The sequence below is a fragment of the Leptodactylus fuscus genome, chromosome 5 (genome assembly GCF_031893055.1).
Source record: "Leptodactylus fuscus isolate aLepFus1 chromosome 5, aLepFus1.hap2, whole genome shotgun sequence".
NCBI classification, from domain to species: domain Eukaryota; kingdom Metazoa; phylum Chordata; class Amphibia; order Anura; family Leptodactylidae; genus Leptodactylus; species Leptodactylus fuscus.
The window spans coordinates 72,696,110-72,722,245 of NC_134269.1; the positions used below are offsets into that span (position 1 = coordinate 72,696,110).

The window sequence follows — 26,136 nt, forward strand, 5'->3', positions numbered from 1 at the left end:
CAGCCTTATAAAACGAGGTAGCATATTAATTTTTTCATTTAGCTCCATTAATATCCATAGGGACTATACGGATGTTATCTGACCACTAACATAGCATGCCTATTATTTCAGTATGTGATTTGCAGGTTTAAAAACGGTATTTCAACTATACAGCCATGTAAAGACCTAGGAAATGATCCCCTATAGAGTTATACAGAAAGAATGCAGAGGCAGCAAAAGAAAAGAGAAATCCCTGCAAACAGAAATCATTAGCTAAGTAATAAGCGGCTATAAGCGATAAGGTGTAATTTTAGGAAATCTGTATCATTACAAAATTGTTGTGAATTTACAGAAAATTACAATGTTTAAGCATTCATGACAGGTTCGATGTCTTAATGTTACACCACAGGGCTGTACTTTACAAGAAAATGAAGTGTTAGGAAGAGCCGGGGTACTTAAACAGCAATCCTCACGAAAAGCGCTGAATGTGACACCAATAGCATGACATTAAAGATGTAAATAGGATGACATTATCTATAGTCTCTATCTATACTACACATCTACCTGTGCTGTACGGTCACCACCACGCTCAAACACTGATCACACAATCATCAATACAAAGGGTTATGAAATAAAGTGATTTAAAAGACTACTCTATTTTCTAGATCTCGGCTTGCTGTCATTCAATATGTTACTTCTAGTGGATAGAACTCAGTCCATGGTCATGTGATTTATGGTCTGTGGTCATGTGATGGACATACAGGTGCTGCTAGTTACCAGGCAGATGTCTGATTACTGTGCTGTGACTATAATGAGCAGTGCACCATGACCCTGGACTGGACTGCACACCACACGACCCTGGACTGGACTGCACACCACACGACCCTGGACTGGACTGCACACCACACGACCCTGGACTGGACTGCACACCACACGACCCTGGACTGGACTGCACACCACACGACCCTGGACTGGACTGCACACCACACGACCCTGGACTGGACTGCACACCACACGACCCTGGACTGGACTGCACACCACACGACCCTGGACTGGACTGCACACCACACGACCCTTGACTGGACTGCACACCACACGACCCTGGACTGGACTGCACACCACACGACCCTGGACTGGACTGCACACCACACGACCCTGGACTGGACTGCACACCACACGACCCTGGACTGGACTGCACACCACACGACCCTGGACTGGACTGCACACCACACGACCCTGGACTGGACTGCACACCACACGACCCTGGACTGGACTGCACACCACACGACCCTGGACTGCACACCACACGACCCTGGACTGCACACCACACGACCCTGGACAAAAGTTTATCCACTAAAACTAGGCAGAATGAATGACAGCAAGCAGAGATCTTTAAAAGACGATTAATTGGACAAATTTCCAATTTGCTTTATGTATCAACCTTTTATTATATAAACATTAAAGGGGTATTCCCACCTCACATACTCATCAGTCTTTACTGCTGTAAAATCTTCTTTCTTCCTGGTTTCTTGCATCATTTGGTGGGCGGGATTTCACATGCAACCTGCCGTTTAGCTCCGCCCCAAATTCATGTGTAGCTCCGCCCACCCATATTGGACTATGAAGTACAGGCAGCAGCAACTCCATTCTGTGTTACATACAGAGACTGCCTGTCTCTGCCATAATGAACACAATTGAATTAGCTAGCCGGATAACTGGGAGAACAGAAGAAATGAAAGCAGCTCCTCTCCCCTATCTGCTAACAGGAACCTAGGTCACATGGTGTAGACACAGGAATAGCTAGATACACAGGCTGGCTCCCTGCACTTAGCCCCTCCTCCCTCCCCCTGAGAGCAGCAGATACATCACTTGACTCATGAGCAGCTAAGTCAGGGCTGTGGCCACAAAGAATTGAATAAAGTAAGATAGTGGACAAACAAAGCAGTTTTGCTGAAGCAGTGTATTTAGGAAAAGTCTTACATCCACATTAACAAGCAGTATAGATAGGATCCTTGTGATGGGACAACCCCTTTAACATTTGTCTCTATATTGGTCTGAAAGTGGCCAACCATCATATGGCTGAGGACCTATCTTTCAGAAAAACTGCTTTTTGTTGCAGATTTTGCCATTTTCTTTTTAGTCAGGAGTGGATTGAGAAGAAGAAGAGCATCCTATGTACTTACTCCCCTTGAAGCCATTCTTGGCTTTGGCTCAAAATAACATTGTTTAAATAACGTTTATGTAACTTTAAAAAAAAAAAAAGTATGTGTGACTTTCTGTTTCCTGGAGATGGACGATGAACCATAGACACAACTCATCAGACCCTATTGCTTCTATAGAAGAGTTTTCTAGATAAGCTCTCTGAGCTCTGCACAGGTCATCACACAGAGGAAGAGTAGATAAGATGTGACATCACCTATTATGACTGGCGGATTCCACATATATATGATAGCTGTCAGTGCGCTGATAAGCAAGGTGGCTGCTACAAAAGAAATCTCCTACAGAAAAAAGGAAGTGTCGGCATATTATTTGACTTAGCGGCCAGCGTCAAAACTGCAGGATTTGTAGGAATTTTTTCTATCATGGATAACACATGGAAAAGAAAAAAAAAATCACCAAAAATTCTTAAAAACATAAAACTTAATTTAAAAAAAAAAAATACATACATACACATATAATTATTTTCTGGTGGCACATTCCCTTCAAAGGAGATAAGAGGTGCCTGGCTGCAGCTTACTAACAGTATACATGGTGTGCACATGTATGAGGAATAGCTGTCAGCTGCACTAATGTTTGGATGACTGCTGTGTAAGGCGCAACATCTCTAAACCTGGGGCAACACGGTGGCTCAGTGGGTAGCACTGCAGCCTTGCAGCGCTGGAGTCCTGGGTTTGAATCCCACCAGGAACAACACCTGCAAGGAGTTTGTATGTTCTCCCCATGTTTGTTTGGATTTCCTCCCATTCTACAAAGACATACTGACAGGTAAAAACAAAACAAAACACTGAGCCACCATGTGGCCCCACGTACTTAGCACAGCGCTGCAAGGCTGCAGTGCTAACCACTGAGCCACCGTGTGGCCCCACGTACATTTTTTTTTTTTTTTACCTGTCACTGTCTTTGTAGAATGGGAGGAAATCCAAACAAACATGGGGAGAACATACAAACTCCTTGCAGATGTTGTTCCTGGCGGGATTCAAACCCAGGACTTCAGCGCTGCAAGGCTGCAGAAGTCCTGGTGTTCAAATCCCACCAAAGGCAAAAACCATCTGCAAGGAGTTTGTATGTTCGCCCTGTGTTTGCGTGGATTTCCATCCCATATTCCAAAAAGACATACTGATAGGGAAAAATGTACATTGTGAGCTCTATGTGGGGCTCACAATCTACATTTAAAAAAAAAATTATATATATATATATATATATATATATATATATATATATATATATATATATATATATATATATATATATATATATATATATATATATATACACACACACACACACACCTAAGGGAGACAACTTGAAGAGGAGTATACACATTTCCCTGTGTGCTTTCTTAGGAAGCTTCCTACACTTAGATGACACTTGTGGAAAAGAAAAACCTGTAAACTGCGGTCTCAAATAGATCAAGCACGGATGAAGATATAATAGGCAAGGAGATGCAAGCAGTTACTGATAAACCCAGAAAAGGACTAACCCAAATAAGACAGCAGGGAGCTTTATCATCTGTAAAATACTACAAAATATGGTGGCACTAGTATAATGTAATGTTCTAAATATTTTGCACCCAAAACCCGTATAATAAATTTTACAAAAATATCCTACCTGCTCTGCATAACCCGTAGCTGTATATTTAGTGTCTCTTCTGTCCATGAGTGTAGACAAGTGCACTAAATATTGTGAACAGTACGGTATAATAAGAGTTTGTGCTATGCAGGTTACAACAAGGCCGCACCAATGATGTGCGCACCACGTCACCCTCCACCACCACAATGATAATACCACAGACCTGTTATCTGTCAGCAACTTTACCCAATGATGAGCTGCAAGGATAGCTTATGTCCAGGTACCTTCCCTTGTGAAAGCTTTTGGTTGACTTCTCAGGACAAGCAATGACACTTTTTCAGATGAGGATAATTATATCACTCTACTCCGCTTCGCCTGCTCTGTGACATGCTGCCTGCAGAGAAGTCTACATTTTCATATGATAGGTTCCTTTTTATCTTGGACAGGATTGATGCATTTTTCCAGTGACTTTCATAGAATATTGTGGACTGTAGCAGTCATTGTACCAAATTATCCTCTCTCTGGATCTCTAATCCTTCCCCCTTTTGTATCGCCCTAAAGGACCCAGGTGGGCAGCCTGAGGAAGAACTAGGGAATCCACCTGCTCATGGCCCATCTGGTAGAATTAAGCAAGGCCATGGAGAATGCTAAGTGTCTTACAGCATTCACTAATGTGTTAAAGGGGTTGTCCCATCACAAGGATCCTATTTATAGGGACATAGGGATCCCTCCGTATGTTGTAGAGGTCCTAAGTAGATAATTAGTTAACAGGCCTAGATGGACTGCAGCCATCTTTCTTTTAGGCCTGGAGAACTGATTAAAGACACAAGATGGTAGTTAACTCTAACACTATCTATACTGCTGGTTAATGTGGATGTAAGACTTTTCCTAAATACATTGCTTCAGCAAAACTGCTTTGTTTGTCCACCATCTTACTTTATTCAATTCAATGTTGACACAGCCCTTGGACTTATCTGCTCAAAAGTCAAGTGATGTATCTGCTGCTCTCAGGGGGGAGGAGAGGCTAAGTGCAGGGGAACGAGCCTGTGTTTCTAGCTATTCCTGTGTCTACACCATGTGACCTAGATCCCTGCTTTCAGATAGGGGAGAGGAGCTGCTTTCATTTCTTCTGTTCTCCCAGTTATCAGGCTAGCTAATTCAATTGTGTTCATTATGGCAGAGACAGGCAGTCTCTGTATGTAACACAGAATGGAGTTGCTGCTGCCTGTACTTCATAGTCCAATATGGGTGGGCGGAGCTACACACTAATTGGGGGTGGAGCTAAATGGCAGGTTGCATGTGAAATCCCGCCCACCAAATGATGTCAGAAACCAGGAAGAAAGAAGATTTTACAGCCGTGAAGACTGGTGAGTATGCGAGCTGGGAATACCCCTTTAACTGGGAAATCAGCTGCTTTGCAGATGGTATGGAGGGCTCAAAGAATTTGCTATCTAGGGGCCCACCTCTTAACGGATTCTCCAATTCAACTAACCAAGCCATAAGGGTACTGGCAGTACAGGGAGACATTATGTTATGGGTTTTTTTGTTTGTTTGGGGTTTTTTTCAAGCAGGTTCTTAAGTTTTGGCATATCTTCAAAGAGATGTGGCTAGTTTATTTTTTGAGGCTCTAGATATAACCACAACAATTTTTGTCACAGAGCCTTAGGAAGCAAAAGTCTCAAATGGGCTTGACTTCCATGGGGATAAACCCCTTGTGGTCTGGCTTATTCCACTACATTCTGATGAGAGATATAATATTATTATGGACTGGAAAATATCTGTGTTGTTGAACCACAAACCCAACAAGTCCCTGAACAGCAGGCAGACTTGCATATAAAGTGGTGGTACCGGCTCCTCGACTTTAATTCCCTCCATTATCTGCTGAGGAAAGGGCTCTTCTGACCCTTCAGCCAGAAACCAGATGATGGACAGATGAGTAGTACGATGGACATCATACTACTGAAGTCTACCCCAAACCTGCTTGGAACGCCTACTTGTCTGTTCCCTGCCAGTCTCCGCAGGACAGGTGTTCAGACAGCCTGGAGAAGCTTCTCTTGCCCTGAATTAAAAAAAAAAAAAAAAAAAAAAAAAAAAAAAAAAAAAGGGACGTGGGTCTCAACCAGGACCATTTCCCCAGCATCTGCACCTCCAGGTAAGAAAAACAATGTGTACCTATGAGAGCACCTTTTGGGGTACCTCAGGACCTGTTCACACGTGTGCAGGAAATCAACGGCTCTTCTCACATGCTGCTGCTTTATATAACGGGTCCCTATACCATGCTGAACACTGGCCAACCATTTACTTTATGGTCTAGGTTTCATGCAGATACATAGATGAACTTTATTACAAGTTTTAAATGTAAGTATAATAAAGACGTGACCTCCAACCTACAGCAAAACCTTTCATCAGCATAATACTACATAGAAGGATCCTTCTGCTACTAGATCTGTGCAGTACACACACACATCTATGGCTAAGTTCACACTGACTTTTTTGTACCGGAGTTTGACGCGGAGGCCACCTCAGAATCCGGCTCCAAAAGACGCCTCCCATTGATTTCAATGGGAGACGTTTACTTCTTATTTCTGCTAGCTTTTTTTCCCCCACTCGCACAAAAAAGAAGCGAGCTGCCCTATCTTGACGCAGAAGCAGCGGCTGAATCCACCGCGGCGTGAGACTCCCTCTCAACTAGACACACTCATTTGGGCCTAGTCCGAAGAGGAATGCCGCGGGAGGCATTTTTTGGAGTCGGATTTTGAGGTGGCCTCCGCATCAAACCCTGGTTAAAAAACAAAAAAACAACTCTGAATTCAGCCTACGGGAGCCTTCACACGGAGTTTACGCTCCGCTTAGACACGTATACACGTGTCAAAGTGCCCGCTGTACAACACAATCCCATAGACTTCAATGTGTGCCGGTCTTACGCGTGCTACACATTGAAATCAATGGGTTTAAAAGCCTCCCACTGATTTCAATGTATAGCGCGCATAAGACCGGCACACATTGAAGTCTATGGGATTATGTTTCACAGCGGGCACTTTGGCACGTGTATACGTGTCTGAATGAATGGAGCGTAAACTCCATGTGAAGGCTCCCTAACTCTCCCAGTGCACAAGTAGGTAACAAATAAATCCCACAGTGTTTATGGCTACCATTACGTGAAGCAAATAAATGGCTGGGTTAATTTCACCTGCTGTGTGAACGCGTCCCAGTCTGTTCCTGTATTTTTTCCACTTGCAGTACATGTGACAAGTCACAGGTCTGCTCGTGCTCTGCATCAGCACGGCACTGCTATAGCTCAGAGGCACAAATACCAAGCTATCAAGTGTCTTATCTTACAGTCATCACAGTGGAAATTGTAATAGTTTATCAATCAACAACCAACCAGGAAAAACACACATTCCAGGCGTCCATTCACTGCTGCTAATAGTGGGAGTTAAGAAAATTCACACATAAGCACAGCACCGAGATCGGATGCCAGATTTGTTAGGTTTCTGTTAGCCTTCTAAAACAATGAATAGAACAGATATCCCATACTACCAGTAAATATAGTACAACCAATGGCTACTCAGTTTCCAGCATAGCAAGCTATAACAAAACCATCCTATCCTAGTAATATTATCCTACTAATATTATAATCCTATCCTACTAATATTATAAATATATATATATATATATATATATATATATAAAATAAATATTAATGTGAAAGTTTTATCTATTATTATTATAAATATTATAAATGTGAAAGTTTGTGTGTTTGGATGTTTGTTCCTCAATCACGCAAAAACCGCTGAACGGATTTGAATGAAATTTGTCACAGATAGCCTCGATTAAAACATAAGCTACTTTTTATCCCGGTAAATGACATGGCTTCACGACTGTTACGAATTCATGTTCACATACTATATTACACTGCTCTTGCAGCAGCTTATCTCAGCTTCCAATAAAGCCAGGTCTGTTATCTCTCTGTGTAAACACTCAGCTAACCCTCAGTCCATTATGTACATACATTTGCATATTATCTGATTGTCTCCAAGCAGTGCTAACACTGGATGGGAAAGCACTTTTAATCCAAATTGCCAGTTTGCTACTTTTAAACATGCCGGGGAAAAAGAAAACCTAATTTGTTGCAAAATTCTAAAACAACGAGAGCTATGAAGGTAGCCAAAAGTCAACAGAGTTCTCCTCAAGCGGAGCTGATGGGGATCATCGGCACCAACAACACACTCATTATATCACATCCCAGCAAGCTGCTGAGATGCCAGAACAATCACAGGCACAGCGCAAGGCACAAGTTTAGCGGCAGGTCAGCTTCACAGCTGTCGAAACGCCAGAGCAGGCGGATTATCGACGCCAACAACACGTTCATTATGTGGCGTCCCAGCGAGCTGCTGAGATGCCGAAACAATCACGGGCACAGCGCGAGGAATGAGTTCAGTGGCAGGTCAGCTTGACAACTGCCGAACCGCCGGAGCAGGCGAACCATCAACGGCAGCAATTTGCTGAATATAGGTGGATCATTGACGCTAACAACATGCTAACAACATGCAGACAAAGTCGCGGGCAGAGGCTAGTAGTATTATAAAATGGTTACAAATAAACTAAAAATGTAGAATAAAAAGTAAAAAAAAAAAAGTTTTCACAAATTCTACAAATAGCCCACACAAGTAATTAAATCATTAAAAAAATAGATATAAAATACAGTTTTATGAAAAGTTAGAATATGTATTTGTAACCAAACTAGTCTTCAAATAGATGGAGCAGTGACAAATTCTGGGAACAAATTTGAAACTTATGAACTCAATATAATATCTACAAAGTAACAATATTGTGAGAAAAAAAACGTCTTAAAAGTGGCTATAATAATAGAATATATTTATTGAGGATAAATAGCTGATCAGTGGTGTCTGACCGCTGACAACCCTGACAACGAGATGCTTTGCCTTCTTTATGATTTCAGCCTGCCTGTTACTGGAAGAGACACAGCAGTGCCCCCATTCACTTCAGTGGGAGCATTGAAAATAGTTGACGTAACACATTCAGCTATCAGTGCTGTTCCCATTGAAGTGAATGGAAACGGAGTACATCTCATCCAGAAAGAATCACACCTACATTCAGTGAGTGGCTGAATCAGGCTGAATTTACAATAGGAGTAAAACCACCCCTTTCTTAGAATCAGTGGAAGTCTCAGCAGTCAGACCACCACCAATTAGTCTTTTATCCTAAGTCTTATGGAAAGAGAATAAATATTATTTGTGACATAACCCCTTTAAAGTTTATAAGGCCATGGACTAAAAATAAATTATGCTAACAATGTTTATGACTGTACCCGCAATATATGGAGTGCAGGTAAGAGGCGAGCAGAAACTCCCATAACTATTACTGCTGATGGTTAGACAGGCTCCTGTTACACAGCACAGCTTCCCTGACTGTATATATGAGTGTTACTGTCCAGGTTTATTTAGCAACATACAGATGGGAAGACGCTGTCTTCCCAGCAGGCAGAGATGATGCTGGTTCTAGCTGTCTATGTGATGCTGTGCTGAAATATAAAGGGACTGAAAAAAAACATAGAATGAGAAAGGAGGGGGGGTCTAAATATCAAGATGGAGTTTTCTGTTATATTTTTAAAGCGAGAGAGGGGGAGGGGCTCTGGGAAACAATAAAAGAATTGCAGGGCGATGCAAAGATGGAAAGTTGTGTTTCTACTGGAGGAAGTCTATTTTTTCATTTTCAACATGAAGGCAACCCATGGCTATATGCATTATGGCATTTGGATATTATTGAGCTTCTTTGCTCTCCAAATGCTTCAGTATGAAGCAAACCAAGTACAACCTGAAATAAAGGTCAAGGGTTTCTGAAGAGCCAAAGAAAGTCTAACAATTTACAGTGAATTGCCACAATTTTGCAATGTGATTCCTGACCGCATGGTTTGAGCGGTAAAATATTTTATATGTTTCACGAGAGAAAAGCCAAGTGGTCATTAACTGCATAGAAAAATCATGCCATTTCACTGTAAAAAACACGCAAGATACGTACCCTTTTCAATATGAATCTGCCAAACTCGTAGATTACAAACCCAAACTTTCAAGAGTATGTACACTTATAGGAAGATCTGTGCGATTTCCTAAAATGAAAAAAAATGTAGCTCTAGTGGTCACGAAGTACATTGTTAGCACAAGTAACTTGGTCATTGTCCATAGCTAGTACAGTATAAGGACAAGGTTATGCTCATCCCTCACACCACAGGACAGGACTGGTAATAACTAGTAGTAGAGTATCACGCTGCCTTAATCTATCTTGGTGGCAATAAAGTATTACAACTCCACTCTGAAAATATAGCTGAAGGCGTACTACTGCTTATATGACCTTTAAGCTAGATTCATAGGCAGATTTCTTTTTTTTTCTTTTGACTTGTTCCTAAAGATTTGTCAGTAGTGCAAGACTGGCTTTCCAATGACCTAAAAGGAACCTTTTGCATCACATTTACATGAAGAAGTCATTACAAAAAAAAAATGTTTTTTTAGGGATTAGAGATTGTGGCATTAGAGGGGTTACATCTTCATACCCCTGATATGCGAAACTCGTGCACACTTTGGGCATTCTTCCGTGCAAGGTGCCTAGTTTTCAGAGGTCCAGCGTGCAGGACAAAGAAGCATTCATGAGCAGATAAAACATAACGCTATGTAAGTGCCGACATTAACGTTTCCCGGATGCCAAGTGCATACCAATACTATACTGGAAATATTTACTGTAGAAAGTAAATGTTCTTATAGAAAACCTCTGACATTTCATAGGTTTTGATGAAAGAACCTGTCAAACTACCCACCACTTCACATGCACTATGCTTCTGTAACACTGCCTGAACAAAACCTAAGGCTTAAGCATTAGCACTCCGTTTAGATCATCTCTAACATCTCATAGTGACATGTCAAAAGTTTAGACGGACGCAAGTGCCAAGATCCCCTCCAATTGCACAAACAAAGACAAGTGCGCGGCCCCTTTGGATCTCATCAGCTTTGGGCCGCAGCAAATATATGACCTTATAGAAGTCAATGTAAGCCGATCAGAGCCAAAACGGACACACGGCTTGTCTCAGTGCTTCTAATCCGTGGAGGTATGGGTGTGGAGATCCCTACCGATTGCAGAAACAAAGGCGCAGAATCACTGAGAAGCCCATTGATGGCCCAGCACTGGTCTTTGATCCCACAATTGGTTGGGATCTCAGCATCCACACAGGTCATTTTCTAAAATGACAGTCGCTCTTTAAGCCTTAGGTATTGTTCACAAGGATACAGGATCATAGGACATGTGGAGTGGCAAGCAATTTGACAAATTAGTATAGGTTTTTTTTTTTTTTTGTTTTTTTGTTTTGTTTTTTTTTAATTTCATAGCCTTCCTATGACCATGTATTTCACATTTTGGAAATCTTATAAACAAGGAGCAGCATTGATATTCTATGAGCGGGATATAGAATATTTGTACAAAATGATATTAAAAAGCATAAATATCTACTACATGGATCACTAAGGCAACACGCGGAATGAGACTGTCAAATTCAGCTGCCAGCTTCCGCAGGCAAATCAAACAAAACCCAGGAGTCCAAGAGCGATGGAGTAAAACAATATGCAGATAATCTTTATCCTCAGGAATTTACAGAATTAACATTCTGAATTCTGCAATCTAGCCACGGTGGGCCTGTGCCAAGGTTTCATGTGCCGGCCTTTCTTAACTGAAAATAATGTTCATCTAGAAGAGTCCAAGATATGATTTAGCATTGCTCAGCATATAACATAAAAACTCTAAAACTGGTTTGAGAGTTTTTATGTTATATAAAAAATTATTCAGACAAACTGAATCTCATGGCTTCCTACCCCCCACCCCAAAAAATAAATAAATAAAAAGTAAAGTTCTACAGCGCAAGTGTCAAACACAAATCCAGTGGGCAAAATCTGGGCCACAGCCTTGTGTTTTGTGGACCGTGGCTGCAATGAGGCGACCTGAAGCAACAGCATCAGGTGGTGCTTCATTGTACTTACTAGGGGTGTTTTGTTTTTGTTTTTTTTGTAAAAAAAAAAAAAAAAAAAAATCGGCCGCTATGTATTGCATTATTGTAATAGATAGCGGCCAATAATTTGCATACCTGTCCAGGCCGGTCTCCGCTGCCTCCTCTAGTCAGCGCTGCACATTGCGTCATGACGCTGAAGAATGGTCAGGAGTTTACATTACATCCGGACGTTCTTCAGTGTCGGATACAGCGTGCCCTAGTGGTGGCAGCAGAGGCCAGCTTGGGCAGGAGCGTTGACACATGACTATATTATCAGTTGCTAGTCACATACTGTGTGGAAGTATAAAAAAAACCACACTAATAACAGACACAAAGAGACACACAATACCACCAAGATCAATGCCTGTAAAGATGGAGTCATGTGATTTACCCAAATCTCCACTTCCCCAGCTGTTGCCATGTCTCAGTGGCTATCCAGAAGCGGACTGAGCCAGAGGACAAGAGAGTTATTCACACAACCACTACCATCTTCATTCTTATTGTCAATAAGAGTGCATAGCCAACATTTACAAATCCCATCTATTGGCAGTAGGGATCTGGAAAATATGAAGCGTTTTGGTAACCAAGACAGCAGGTTTAGAGCTATGTGGCGTAAATCATTTAAGGTATATCAGGCCCAGCTCTGTCCTGGGGAGCCCCCTGGACCCAGTACAGGTGGTGGGTGAGAGAAGGATACTGTCTGTGGTGACCTCCATGCGGGAGAACAAATCCCACCCCGTGTATGGGACTTGGCAGCACTGTAAGTGACCGTCTGCTTCACCCCAAGAGTGAGAAGGAGCGCTATCACAGGTCCTTCCTTCCAACCGCGACCAAGCAAAGACACTCCGCACAGAGAACTAATGATCATGACTATGAAGTCTTCCTTCTTTCTCTTCTGTTCCTTAGCTGCTATGGACTCCTAGTATATCTTCTCTTCTCAGCATGTGTGTGTCTACTTCTGTAATATATTACTGTGTTTTATCCTGTATCTGTATTACTATGCTGCTGTAACATACTGAAATTTCCCCACTGTGGGACTATTAAAGGATTATCTTATCTTATATACTACAGACCGTAGAGATCACTATGATACAAAGACCTGTCCACCTGACTGGGCTTGAGTTGAGATTTTCTAGCCCGAATTCCCCCCCACGTATATGGGACAGCAGAGATTTACATTTGGCGTCAGTTCATGTTCTGTGCTATCTGACAGGCTCTACTGCAATGCCCGATCACTAGTTTAGGAAAGCAACGTACAAGTAGACAACTATATATCATCATAAAGCCTCCTATACACTGCAGAGCCAAAGAATGTATTTTTACAATATATGATGGATTTATGATAAAATCATGGCATGAACAGAAACGAAAGCCACATTTGTTTATTGGGAAGACAGATGTCAGCTGCATGAGCAGTCGGCCAAAAACCACCGATATGTATGGGCATCTTAACGGCTGAGCTTGGGGTGCCAGCCTAATATTATGACACAGTCAAGGATGGTACAATTGTCAGCACTCCGTAAAATAATCTGACCTCTCCAGCATCAGTATATAAACCCAGGAACCTACAGATATGCATCATCTTCTGACACACCAAAAGGATTTATAAAACATGGAGAGATTTCTTCTGACCATGAGTCACAGCTTTTTCTGTGACTCACAACTGCAACAACTCGATACCGCGTCCCACTTACTGTAAATTCAGAAAAGCCATAAAAAGAACATTTATACTGACTATGCCAGGTACTGTCTGACCATTTCAGTGGTACTTCTCCCACGATGGAAAATGCTGCTATATCAACATGCCAAAAGCAGCGGCTCTACAATCTAAGCCAATAAAGCTGGAGGCAGAGGTTAGATGCCTGTTGGGAGATTCAGACTAGTTTGATAATCTAACCTCTACATTGAGGTTAGATGGTGTCTGGGGCAGCGGTACAGAACGCTCCATAAACGGAGGTTACAACTGCATGTATATAGCTTTAAAGGGAACCTGTCACATGGAAAATGCTGTGCAGTCTCTAGGCAATAGGAAAAGGAGGATCTGTCGTGGGAAAGAGTTCAGTGTAACCTGTCATTTATAGCTCTGCTCTCTCTATGCTGGAAAGTTAAGGAGGTGACCTATCATCTGAATGATTTCCATTAGTGGATTTTCAGTAAATTAACATTTTATTAAACTTTTATCAATTTCAGGTTTTTTTATTCTTTAACAGAAGGGTACCGACAATTTTTCCCATACGTCTTATAAATCAAGCGTACTATTCAGTTATGCAAAGTCTGCTGAAACCACAGTGCCTGAGGACATGCCATAAATACCTGGCCCCCACACTGACCATCTGTACAGAGCTGCTCCAGCACCTGTCCTGTACCTATACACTAGACAGGGCTGGAAGCAGAACGCCCTACCAGATGCCGGCACTGCAGCTCACTTCCCTTTGAAGTCAGTGGGATGTGACAGAACAGGGGTAGGCCATACCAAGCTTAAGCCAGGACAAGTATTAGTTGAAAACCTTGAATTCAGTATATGAGGATCACTATTTTCTTCTCTCGTCCTGTCTGCAAGTAAATAAGGTTTGAGTGGATAATCTGAATAACCTTTCAATTGTCAAGAACATATACTCTATTTTTCACAAGGCAAGTACACTGAAACATGAGTAAACCTTATGTAATAACCACATAAATGTCACACACATCATTACAATCAATACCTGAACTTTGACCATGAAGCACAGTCTAAGTTTATATACTGTACATCTGGCACTGAAGTTCCTTTGGGTCTTATAGCCAATGCAGTACGTCATCTCCGGACAGGGTGCTTTACAATTACGGCAAACCCATATTTACCGTATATACTCGAGTATAAGCCGACCCAAATATAAGCCGAGGCCCCTAATTTTACCACAAAAAAAACTGGGAAAACTTATTGACTCGAGTATAAGCCTAGGGGGGGAAATAAAGCAGCTACTGGAAAATTTCCAAAATTTTCCCCCCACTTGTAATTCAGCCTGGCTGAATATAGGGTATCTGCAGTGCTCCTATTAACCCCTTCCTGACGGAAGAGGAGCACTGCAGATCCTATATTCAGTAGACTGCGCACTTTCAGACACAGGGATACGTGTTTTGTTTTGTTTTTTGCTGACTCAAGTATAAGAAGTCGAGAGGAGCTTTTTCAGCCCAAAACTGTGCTGAAAAATTCAGCTTATGCTCGAGTATATATGGTATATTGGTTTTAATTGTTTTACAAATAAAACTTCAATAACATTTTTCCTGTGTTCACCATATTCTGGCGCCTATAACTATTTTATTTCTTTTTTTTTTTTTTCAGTTTTGTTGATGAGATGTATGGACTATTTGCGGGGCAAGTTGTACTTTTTATTGGTACCAATGTTTGATATGCATGACTTTCATTACTTTTTATTGCTATTTTTTTTAGTGAAAGTGAGGCGACCAAAATGCGTTAACTTGGACATTGCAGTATACTTTATTTTATAGCATTCACCGTATGGGAGAAATAACGCCATTTTTGGGATAGTGGGGAATTATGCACACAAGGGGATGCCCAACATCTTGATTCATTTTTTTTTTTTAATTTACATTATGTGTTTTTTAATGTAAAGGGTTTTTTTTTTTTTAAACTTATTTGTTTTGTTTTTTTATTCTTTATCTTTACATCAAAACAACCTCTTGACCTTTAGGGATAATTCACACGGTGGAAAATTTTGCCGTGCTGTTTTTTTGGTGCAGCTAGCTGCAACGGGATGCCGATGCACTGCATCGGCATTCCGTCATGGCATCCCGCTCCTCATTAGGTCCGAATGAATGGGCCTAAACAGGAGCGCATGTCGAGCTGCAGCTGAATCAGCCATGGAATCCGTCGCAAGATGGGTCATGTCGCTTCTTTTTTTCTGCTACTAGCTGCCAGATAAACAAAATGAGCGGCTCCCATTGAAGTGGGAGCCATTTTTGCAGGTGGATTTCGTGTCAAAAATCTGCCTGCAAAAACATTGTGTGAACATAACCTTACCGGTCAGAATGCTTGTATGGCAGAATGACCTCTGGACCATGGCAGCTTTACCCTTCATTATGTGTGCCTTCAAGGTGTAGTCAAACCTCTTCAAAGCCCTCCAAGTAACATCTTTAAGGCACAACATTTACAACTGTGAAGGGGATCTAGCCAAGGGAGATAAGAAATAGGAATGTGCTCCAACAAACCTAGCAGTTTAAGCATGTCCAAGTCATCACATATAAGGCCTCAAGACCCATTATCTCTCCTCCACACAACAGTTTGCAAAGAATGTGATATCACAGTACAGCAGAATGCGCTATAAAGATAACATATGGCTTCTACATATATGTATGTACACACAAAGCCAGACAGAAATCCCTCACATATCCACCAGTCACTAAAGAACACTGGGGATAGGTATAGAGGATATTAATACAGATATCAGTCTTTTATTAATCAGGATTGCCCTACAAACGAACCAAAGAACAATTTTTCATACAATTGTTTGGAGGACTTTTTCTTAACTTGTAGATGAAATCCATGTAAGCAATGAAACAATGCAATAAAAATGATGGGAAAATACCACACAGGAATTTACTAATATATGCATGTCAGAAAACCGGTATGGAGGTGAAGTTCACCTCCTAGATCTTTACTGTCTCCATACCTCATCAACTGTACATTTAGCATCTCCCACTGCACACTCCTCACCTCCCCCTCTATCTTTAGGAGGGCCAATACCGTTCAAAAACCCTTGGCCTAGGCTAACTCATAGCAAAACCAGCCTGTTTTCTTGAGGTAACCTTTGATTCTGCCTCATCCTTCAAGTCTCACATCCAAGGCCTCAACGCCTCCAACTGATATACACTCTTTCCTCACCCCTAAAACTACTAAAGTCCATGCTCAATCTCCCACTTGGATTACTACAACATGCTTTTCTGTGGCCTCCCAGCAAATGCTCTCACTGCCCTCAAGTTTACCCTCAACTCTGCTGGTCATTTACTCCTCCACTTTCCTCATTCTGCACCAGCCTCTCGCCTTTGCCAGTTCCTTCACTAGCTAGCCATCACCCAGCGAAAAGAATTTAAAATGTTAATTCTGACATACAAGGCTGCCATAATCTCCTCCATACATCTCTGACTTAATTTCCAACCTCCACACAATCTCCAATCCTCTCTTCATCCTGCTTTTATCCACCATACAACCTCATCCAAGACTTCTCCCATGCACCCTCCATATTGTGGAACTCTTCCCCCACAATCTTCAAGAGGACTCAACTCTTCAAGAAAGCCTTCAACCCTTAATAAGCCTGCTGTCACCACACCACCATCCGTACAGCTTCTACCAATACCTATTGCTTCTATCCTCCTTTCCTTATAGCCTGTAAGTCCTTATGGGCAGAGCCCTTTATCCCATTGCACCAGTTGGTTACAAAGTCAATCTATTGTGCTTTTATTTTGGCGTCTGTGATTTATAGAGTTTAGATACAATATATAAATGTGCCATAAAAATATATAAAATGGCACAAAGCAGAGTTAGTATGGATCCTGGGAGTTTCTCAAAAGCTGGAGTGCTACAGGTTGCCAATGCAGAGTTAGACAGCACAGAGTTAAAATAAGACAGTAGGTTAAAACTGCAGTAGGTTTATCACAGTGGCTGACACTGGACAATAAGATCGCCATGTTTTTTTTGAGATTGTCTTCTAGAAGTTCATGCAGACTATTTCTTGCCTTAGTTTATGCAATTTGGGCACAGAATAGCAGATCTTATTGTCAAAATCCCTGCCAAAAAACTGTGTGAACTGACCCTTAGACATTTTGCAACAGGTCTGATATAGGAGAACTGCTTACTGAAACAGTGTGGCCCAAGCCCTCGTTCACCTCAGCGTTTGGATTCCCCCCAGGGGAGTCCGCATGGGGCCCCCCTAACGGAATACAAACACAATTGCAAGCACTGGTGCAGTAAAAGCACACGGACCCAATAGACTATAATGGAGTCCGTGTGCTTGCCGCACACTGTCCACACCAGTCATGTGGACAAGAAAGTAGATGGTGAACTACTTTCCGATCCGGATGTTCCCTGTGGAGATCTGGCGGAAAGCACACAGACCCGATTATAGTCTATAGTCCATGTACTTTTACTGCACCAGCGCTTGTGTTTGGTATTCCATGAGGGGGAAGAGGAGGGACCTCATGCCGACTCCCCCAGACGGAATCCAAATGCTGATGTAAACGAGGGGTAAGACTATTGATAAATCTATTGTGAGGTGTATGCAACACTTTTTAGGGCAAAACGCGCCAGAAGAAATCGGATTTGTTTTCATTCGTAAATAACCCAAATGTTCAACACCAGAGGAGCTTTAAGTCAGAAGTGAATGATCCCACGAATTGAATGTTACTAGAAGACATGTAGACACCATAACAAGAAGCGTAAAGGAGAAAAACAATCATTAAAAGGAGGGGGGAAAAAAAAACCCTGAAACCATGCAGACAAACTGCTGAAGGAAAACCACCACATAGCATATGAACATTATAAATGTAAAATCCCTATAATTATTCCAGCCAGGCAATACTGAAATAACACCATGCAGAGGCTTTATAAGTAGGAGGGTTATTTATTTCCCATATGCTACCATTATCGCTTCATATTTGCATTAGTAAATTACCGGAACATGATCTAACTGGAATAAAATCAGAAGGCATGTGTGCATTATTAGGCGGAGACCCCATGTTGCGAAAACAGTTTTTTTTGTTGTTGCAGATTTTGTTGCGTTTTTTTGAGGCAAAGACAATAAGCTACAGCTGGAAAGTGAAATATATAGGAAGTTCTTATACTGCTACCTTTAGCACAATTCACTTCTGGCTTTGGCTTAAGAAAACTCAAAAACTGCAACAAAAGAAGCAGCATTTCTGCATTGTGGGGCCTCAGCCTTAAAGGCATTTTCCAGGGAGTTTCAGATATAAAACCGGAAAAATTAAATTTACTAAACTGGTTTCTCATCATTTTTCTCCACCACCCACCTGCTCATCACCCCTCCAGTACATTGCTGCTTGAGTATATAAAGTCTCCAGGGAAGGCATGTCATTAGACTAGAAAAGTATGTTACCCCAGCGGTTGACACCGTGACATTTTTAAGTTTTTTTCCCCTAAGGAGTGAAAAAACATGTAAATTTGTAAAATGTCAGGTACTGCACACATAGAATGGGTGCTGACTCCTAAATATGAGTTTTATGTGTGATTTATAGCACAGCTACATTGAAAAGTAAAAACTTCCATTTATCATGCACAATACCTTTGTGGAGCCTTTTACTTTAAAGCTCAGGTGCAGACCTTTCACTGTAAAGGTAGCCTTGTACCTAAGATAGCCATGGGTAGAACAAATATCCCTCCTGACCCTCTACATATCGTACACGCATGCTCAACTCAAGTATGGGTTCTTAACAGGGAGAGGGTAATAAAGTGCAACAGGGGACACAGCCTTCTGCTTCCAGCCCTATGTATTTGTATAATCTCCAGCACTGGAAGGATAGGTGATATCCAAGGCACAGGTCATCAATATCAAAACTGGCCTGGGGACCAGAAAAGGCCTTTGGGCTAATGCCCCATTTAGCAGGCAGCAGTTTTCCTATATCTAAACCGCCAGAGTTTCTGTAGGTGAAATTGACATGCTGTGATTTCCAAAACCGCAATGGTTGTGGGAACTACAGCATTTCCACTGCACAGATTTTTCTGCTGTGTGTGGATAGGATTTGCTACTTTGGGGAAAAAATATACAACACACTGCTTTGAACTTATACCCCATGTGGCGTCCCGCAGCAAAAAAGCGCTGCGGGAAAAACCGCGATGGCAACGTATCACAGTTCTTCCCACAACACCTTAGACAAAATTCGCGGAGGTTTCCTCTGCGGGCTGTTTCAATTATACTTATGGGGAAACAGCCAGGGTTTCCACAGGTATAATTGATATGCTGCGATTTCCAAAACCGTGCACATTGCCCTGACTGTAAAACGCAGCAGGCAAATTGCAGCATTCAGGGCCCCAGCCTTACAGTACCAGGAAAGTGAAAGATTCGTTTTTTTGTTTTGTTTTTTTTTTTTTTTTAACAAAAAAAGGGATCAGCAGAAAAACGCAGCATGTCAATTTTAGCTGTGGAATCACAAGTGCTTTCCTATAGATTTAATAGGGAAAAGTTAAATGATGCAAAAACTCAATGAAAAACAATGCAGAAAAAAGTACCATGCGTTTTTGCTGCATTTCGCTATGTGACATGGGGCCATAGCCTAAGGGGTGAGGCCACACACTGCAGAAAGGCTGGTGCCAATGCAGTTGTGTTTTTTTGAGCCAAAGCCTAAAGGAGTGGAATTAGCAGAAGGGAAAAATATAAGCTCTTCCTTTATTTCCTATAGGAGATACTCTTGGCTTTGGCTCAAAAACCCGCAGCCAAGAGTAGGTTCACACTACCATTATTACTATTCTTCTTCCGCTCATCAGTCATGGGATGAGAGCAACAGACATCATAGAATGCAGACTATGCCCTCTCCATCTGGTGTGCGCCTGAATTCACTTCCAATATTAAATAACGGAAGTAAGCAAACATAACAGCTTCCGTCACGTTCATATTACAGCCATTGGGAACAGACACAGAAGGGGGCTCCGTCTGTGCCGTCACCATCCCTGTAAGTGTCCACTGCTCTCATCCCATAAATAATGAGAATAATGGACTTTCACGATGGCAGTATGGGTATCCCTAAAACGTGTGAATTTATGACCACAGGATGTGACAAATGTCTGATAGGTGTAGGTTCCAACTGTGAGACCTACCTCTTAATTTAGCCCCCTCCTCCGGACCCTACTACCCTGACCACAATGAGACTACTTTAACTTCTATAGGAGTTATGGAAAACACATAGCTCTAAGCTATACGGTTTCTCTAAAGAGAGGTTTACACTAGTGCCAGGCTCTCGCTACGGACCTGAACGACAGAGAGCAGGACCGCAACAACAGTGGTTACACATGGCCACTTGTAGACCCATTGACTATAATGGAGTCTGCTGAGTCATTCCTGAAAAAACGGCAGAGAGAGAAAGGCCTCCATGTAGGACTTTTTAATCCACCGATTACTGTTGGTCTGTGCAATGGAGTGTCCAATAAGGTCTCTGATGCAGATGTGCACCCAACCTTAAGCAAATTACAAAGGAACATTATTTTCAGAATCTGACAAATGTCCAATAAATTTACACCATTATTCAAGACAAAAACTATTGTCAAAAAGACACTTTATACAAGTGCCCAACTGAGAATCATCCAATGGAACGAAACAAAAGAGACAGTGTTACCTATTTAGACAACTACAAAGATAATTCTATTTTTTAGTGGTCCATTTTGAAACCTTCAAACTAAAATATCAGATGACTACCTGGCTCCAAGGATTTATCATGCACTGTCCTAAGCAAAGAACCACACGCCTAACATTGTCTAGTCCCAGCCTTAAGCCGGTGTGACAATGTTACATTGTTGTGATACAGTGTTCATAGCAAACTGAAAACTGCAGCTTTCTATGGAAGCAAAACACACTGGCAACAATCTGTTGTCTACAACAATGTCATTGTAATGTTATTAAAGCTAATTGTAAAATTGTTAGGTGAACTTACAGGGAGTCTATCAGAAATTTTAACCCTTGAAACTGCTGACATTGCATTATAGAGCATAGGGAGTGCAGTGTAAGCAGATGCAACAGAAGAGATGCACAATTTAATACCAGTCACCAAAAAAGCCCCTTTACATGCAGTACCCTAAACTCTCTGCATTGAACACTCCCCGACTCCTCCTCTGAGTGAAAGCTCTAGTGTCAGTGTAGGAGACAGCTACAGCCATTAAAGGGGCCACCAACTTGGCACATCTTTACTTTACAGCTTATAGCTGGTCAAAGCCAGAGATAACCAATACATCTATACCATGACAGAATATGTACTATAGCAGTCCTTATCCAATGCAATGAAATGTTCTTGTTTTTTTAAGACTAGCACCTGTGAAGCTCAAATCCAGGGAAATCAGATCACTTTAGAGACAAGGACAGAAGCAAGCAAAACTATAAAAACCCTTTAGGTACCTTAAGCAGAAGAGCAGAAAAACATTAACATCCAAGCATGACTATAGCAAACATAAGAACATGCCAACACATACATTTCATTTACTGCAATCTAAGCAATACTCCAGCAACCTGAAATACACCCAGAAGGCAATCCCTCCCAGATGACAGGTCGAGGGCATTTCATCTAAATGCAAATAAGTGACCCAAGTCCTGGTATTAATGTTCCGCTGTGCCCCTAGTCTGTACAGAAAGAAGAGCCCTTGTAATGTGAAGCAAAGACTATTACAGGACAATAAAGCACTTGTCACTTTTAATCCCTAAAGCCTGTTCTAAGCGCAGGTGCTTTATAGTTGCCAAGGAAAACATCAACCCCAAAAGGTGAAGTGACGTGCCTTAACCCTTAGCTCACAATGTCAGGCAGATTCAACTGGCCACGCCAGATAATACCGTGGTGGATGTTGCAATGCTGCTTACAGGAAGCAATTTCCAATAACGTGAGAACATGTGCTGTAAACTCGTGGACTTTATGTCCTACGCTTGCCGCAGTAAACTATTTTATAGCTAACATGACTAGCACATATGAACAATACCTTGTAGACAAGTAGACTGCAAGCATAACCGTCTGCAGTTACAGAGAGCCGAGTTCACAGGAGGATTTCAGGAATGACCTGCTGTAGGCAAACATGCCTCTTCTTGTATGGTACTGCATGGTGCACGCATTGCTAACCCCCACTCTGAATGGACCACATACCTTCTATATATAACCACTGCTTTCAAAGCAGCCAGGCCACTTCACCGGTGACAGGCTGCGGCGTGATTCACAAATTCTCAAAGTATCCAGCAGATACAAACGGTAAGAGAAGACAGTCCTCTAGGCCTCATACACGTATTTAGGATTAGTACTGCATACTATGTAACATGGCTACCCTACCTGAGACGCATACAGGATCTGAGCACACAACAATGCTATGTACAAGAGGCCTTAGGGTAGAGTCACATGAGGTGGTGGCAAAAAAATATGGAGACTGCTGCGGACTTTAAATGAACTAAGTGACCACACAGATATTCTGGAAAATAGACAAAATCACCTGGACAAACAATAGAAAAGCCACTGAAAAGCAACCTCAGTATGGTACCGACATAAGGTCATGTGTTATCAATTGGTCATGTTACCTTTATATCTGAATACAACCGTCATCACCCAACTTTCCCAGGCTCATGTACTTCAGGATTGCCTAGCCTGCTCCAGTACATGCATAACTAAGCAGATCTGATGCATGTGAGAGGCCATTAGGATCTATTATAGCAACCATATTGGCTTTCATTCAGATGTCGATGCAACCAAGAATCATATGGGAAAGTTTTTGTTTTGTTTTTTTAACACTAAATAGAAGAGGCAATTCAGAATTTGTATTCCTTATATTAGTACACATAGAAGTGTCGGTAGTTTGGGGGAGCTGTAGCCTGTGGCCAGAGCACTACCAAATGGAAAATAGCTGATGACTGACAGGATTTCCTCCACTCCTACAGCCCCGGACTGAGTGAGCGTACAGAGCCTGTGACCTGTGGTGCCATGGGTTGTACAAAAGGTGCTCCAACTATACAGACGCTCCTTCACACTTCTTACAAATGTCTTATATGACAAGCATCCCCTTTAAATAAAGCAGGTGCCAACCAGGTCATAGTGAGAGGCACTGTATGGCATCAAATATCTTACGGCACGTCAGCAGAATATAGGTGCCATCTACTATGAATGGAAACTGAAGGATTGCAAGGTGCTGCCCATAGACAGCCCCCTCCTCCCCTTACTGACAGGCACAGTAAAGAGGGCTTGTATGCTGACAGCTTGTACAAGGAGCGCGCATCAGGCCAAAGACATGTATTAGGAAACTGCTTAGAATGCAATCCTGTCCAAGCAGTGGTCTTCAGCTGCAGAACTACACCATCTAACATGCCACCAGCCGAAGTGCAGGAACAGGTTACATCTATGTAGCAACACATCAGCTGCTGTGACTTTGCCAATAACTGAAGGGCATCCGAATAGTACCAGGAGACCACATAAGTGTACCACAGTAAATCATGTTCTAAGGACTAGCCTGTATAACGCTACATATCTGCCACGACCCCTCAGTCTTGTAGAGAACACCATCACAAACATATCGCACCTGTGGGCAGTCCCCTTTAGGTCCTTTGTCCCTAGTGGGACAATACATATTATATGGACCACGCCAAATAAAGGGGTCTTCTGCAATAGCATACAAAGTATTCCCATATATATTATTCCTTATAACTGTGTGCTGCACCTCTATAATTACTACTAAGAATGTATGAATGCATTGACAACTGGGTGTTACCTTCAGTACTGACTAGGTAGTGTCAGTGTATATGGACACAACCCAACTGGTAACTACTTGTCAATTTAGTCACACGTTTCCCAGAGGAGTAACAGGAGGGAACAATGTATCATAAGAATTGCCATATTATGGGGAGCAGAAGCACGTCCTCCATCAGACATGACACGAGAGCTCCTTTATAAAGGTGAATTCCAAGTTCAGACGTAAAGCACCACAAGTCCCAGGAGTAGAGGCTGAGCCCCCAGTGCTACCTGGTGTGGTGTCTGTGGGGACAGGTGACCGTCAGCGCTACAGGCCTGCCCTTCATCCCTAACACCTGCACTCATGTCCAGAGGAGGTGCCGTGACAATGTACCAGTCCTAACGCCGATCAGTGCGCACATGCCCGGAGCATCACCACCATCAGTACAGGCAGTAACAGTCCCGGCAGGGAACAACGCAGCACTGTGCGCAACTCACCGCACACAACGTGTCTCCCCACCGCTGCCTCATTGCAGGGCTGCCACATCGCCCTCCTCCCCTGTCCCACACTGTAGACCGGTGTCACGCCGGCCGGCCCCGGGGCCTGCACACATCTGCCTACCATTCTCTTCACCGTGAAGTGTCAGGCAGGCCTCCTCCGGGACGTTCAGCCATCTATCGGAGATGTCTTGTGTGGGGAAGGTTCCCTTAGCCGATCGAAGAGTGCGCCCAGCAGCCGTCTCCGCTCCGGACCCAGCGGAGGATGAGTCTTTCATAATGGAGCCACCACTCCGGACTGACGGAGTAGGAGGAGGACTGCGAGCTCTCGGAGATCAGTCACGTGTCACCGTGACGTCAGGCGTCCAAGGAACGCGCAGCGTGCGGCGAGGACATCACAAAGTAGGAGCGGTGCCGAGCGCTGAGGAATGTCGCCCCGCCCCAGAGGAGGAGTCGTGATGGGCGTGGGCGTGGCCAGAAGAGAGCGGGAAATTCAGAGACGACAAACTGTGAACTTTATGTGGGTGTTTAGCTGATAAGATGAGAGCCTAAATAGTTGTATGTGCACTAAGACAAGGAGCACAGTCATGTCACAGCTCAGTAATAACGTACACAGTGATGTCACAGCTCAGTAATAATGTACACAGTGATGTTACAGCTCACTAATAACGTACACAGTGATGTCACAGCTCAGTAATAATGTACAGTGATGTCACAGCTCAGTAATAATGTACAGTGATGTCACAGCTCACTAATAATGTACAGTGATGTCACAGCTCAGTAATAATGTACAGTGATGTCACAGCTCAGTAATAATGTACAGTGATGTCACAGCTCACTAATAATGTACAGTGATGTCACAGCTCACTAATAATGTACACAGTGATGTCACAGCTCAGTAATAATGTACAGTGATGTCACAGCTCAGTAATAATGTACAGTGATGTCACAGCTCAGTAATAACGTACAGTGATGTCACAGCTCAGTAATAACGTACAAAGTGATGTCACAGCTCAGTAATAACGTACAGTCATGTCACAGCTCAGTAATAATGTACAGTGATGTCACAGCTCAGTAATAATGTACAGTGATGTCACAGCTCACTAATAATGTACACAGTGATGTCACAGCTCAGTAATAATGTACAGTGATGTCACAGCTCACTAATAATGTACACAGTGATGTCACAGCTCAGTAATGATGTACAGTGATGTCACAGCTCAGTAATAACGTACATCACTGTCAGTGATGTCACAGCTCACTAATAATTGTACAGTGATGTCACAGCTCACTAATGACGTACAGTGATGTCACAGCTCAGTAATAATGTACAATGATGTCACAGCTCAGTAATAATGTACACAGTGATGTCACAGCTCACTAATAATGTACAGTGATGTCACAGCTCAGTA

The 26,136-nt window shown here is 42.4% G+C and overlaps 1 protein-coding gene across 2 annotated transcripts in view; it reads right to left on the bottom strand.

Moving 5' to 3' along the window:
• The window catches only part of TRPM7 (transient receptor potential cation channel subfamily M member 7), an 80,719-nt gene extending 55,694 nt beyond the window's left edge, over positions 1-25,025 (bottom strand). For both annotated transcript variants that reach the window (XM_075273359.1, XM_075273358.1), the window contains exon 1: positions 24,849-25,025. In XM_075273359.1, coding sequence (XP_075129460.1) covers positions 24,849-24,851 — 3 coding nt within the window. In that variant the 5' untranslated portion in view covers positions 24,852-25,025. The remainder of the gene's footprint in view (positions 1-24,848) is intronic.
• Between the last annotated feature and the right edge of the window lie 1,111 nt (positions 25,026-26,136).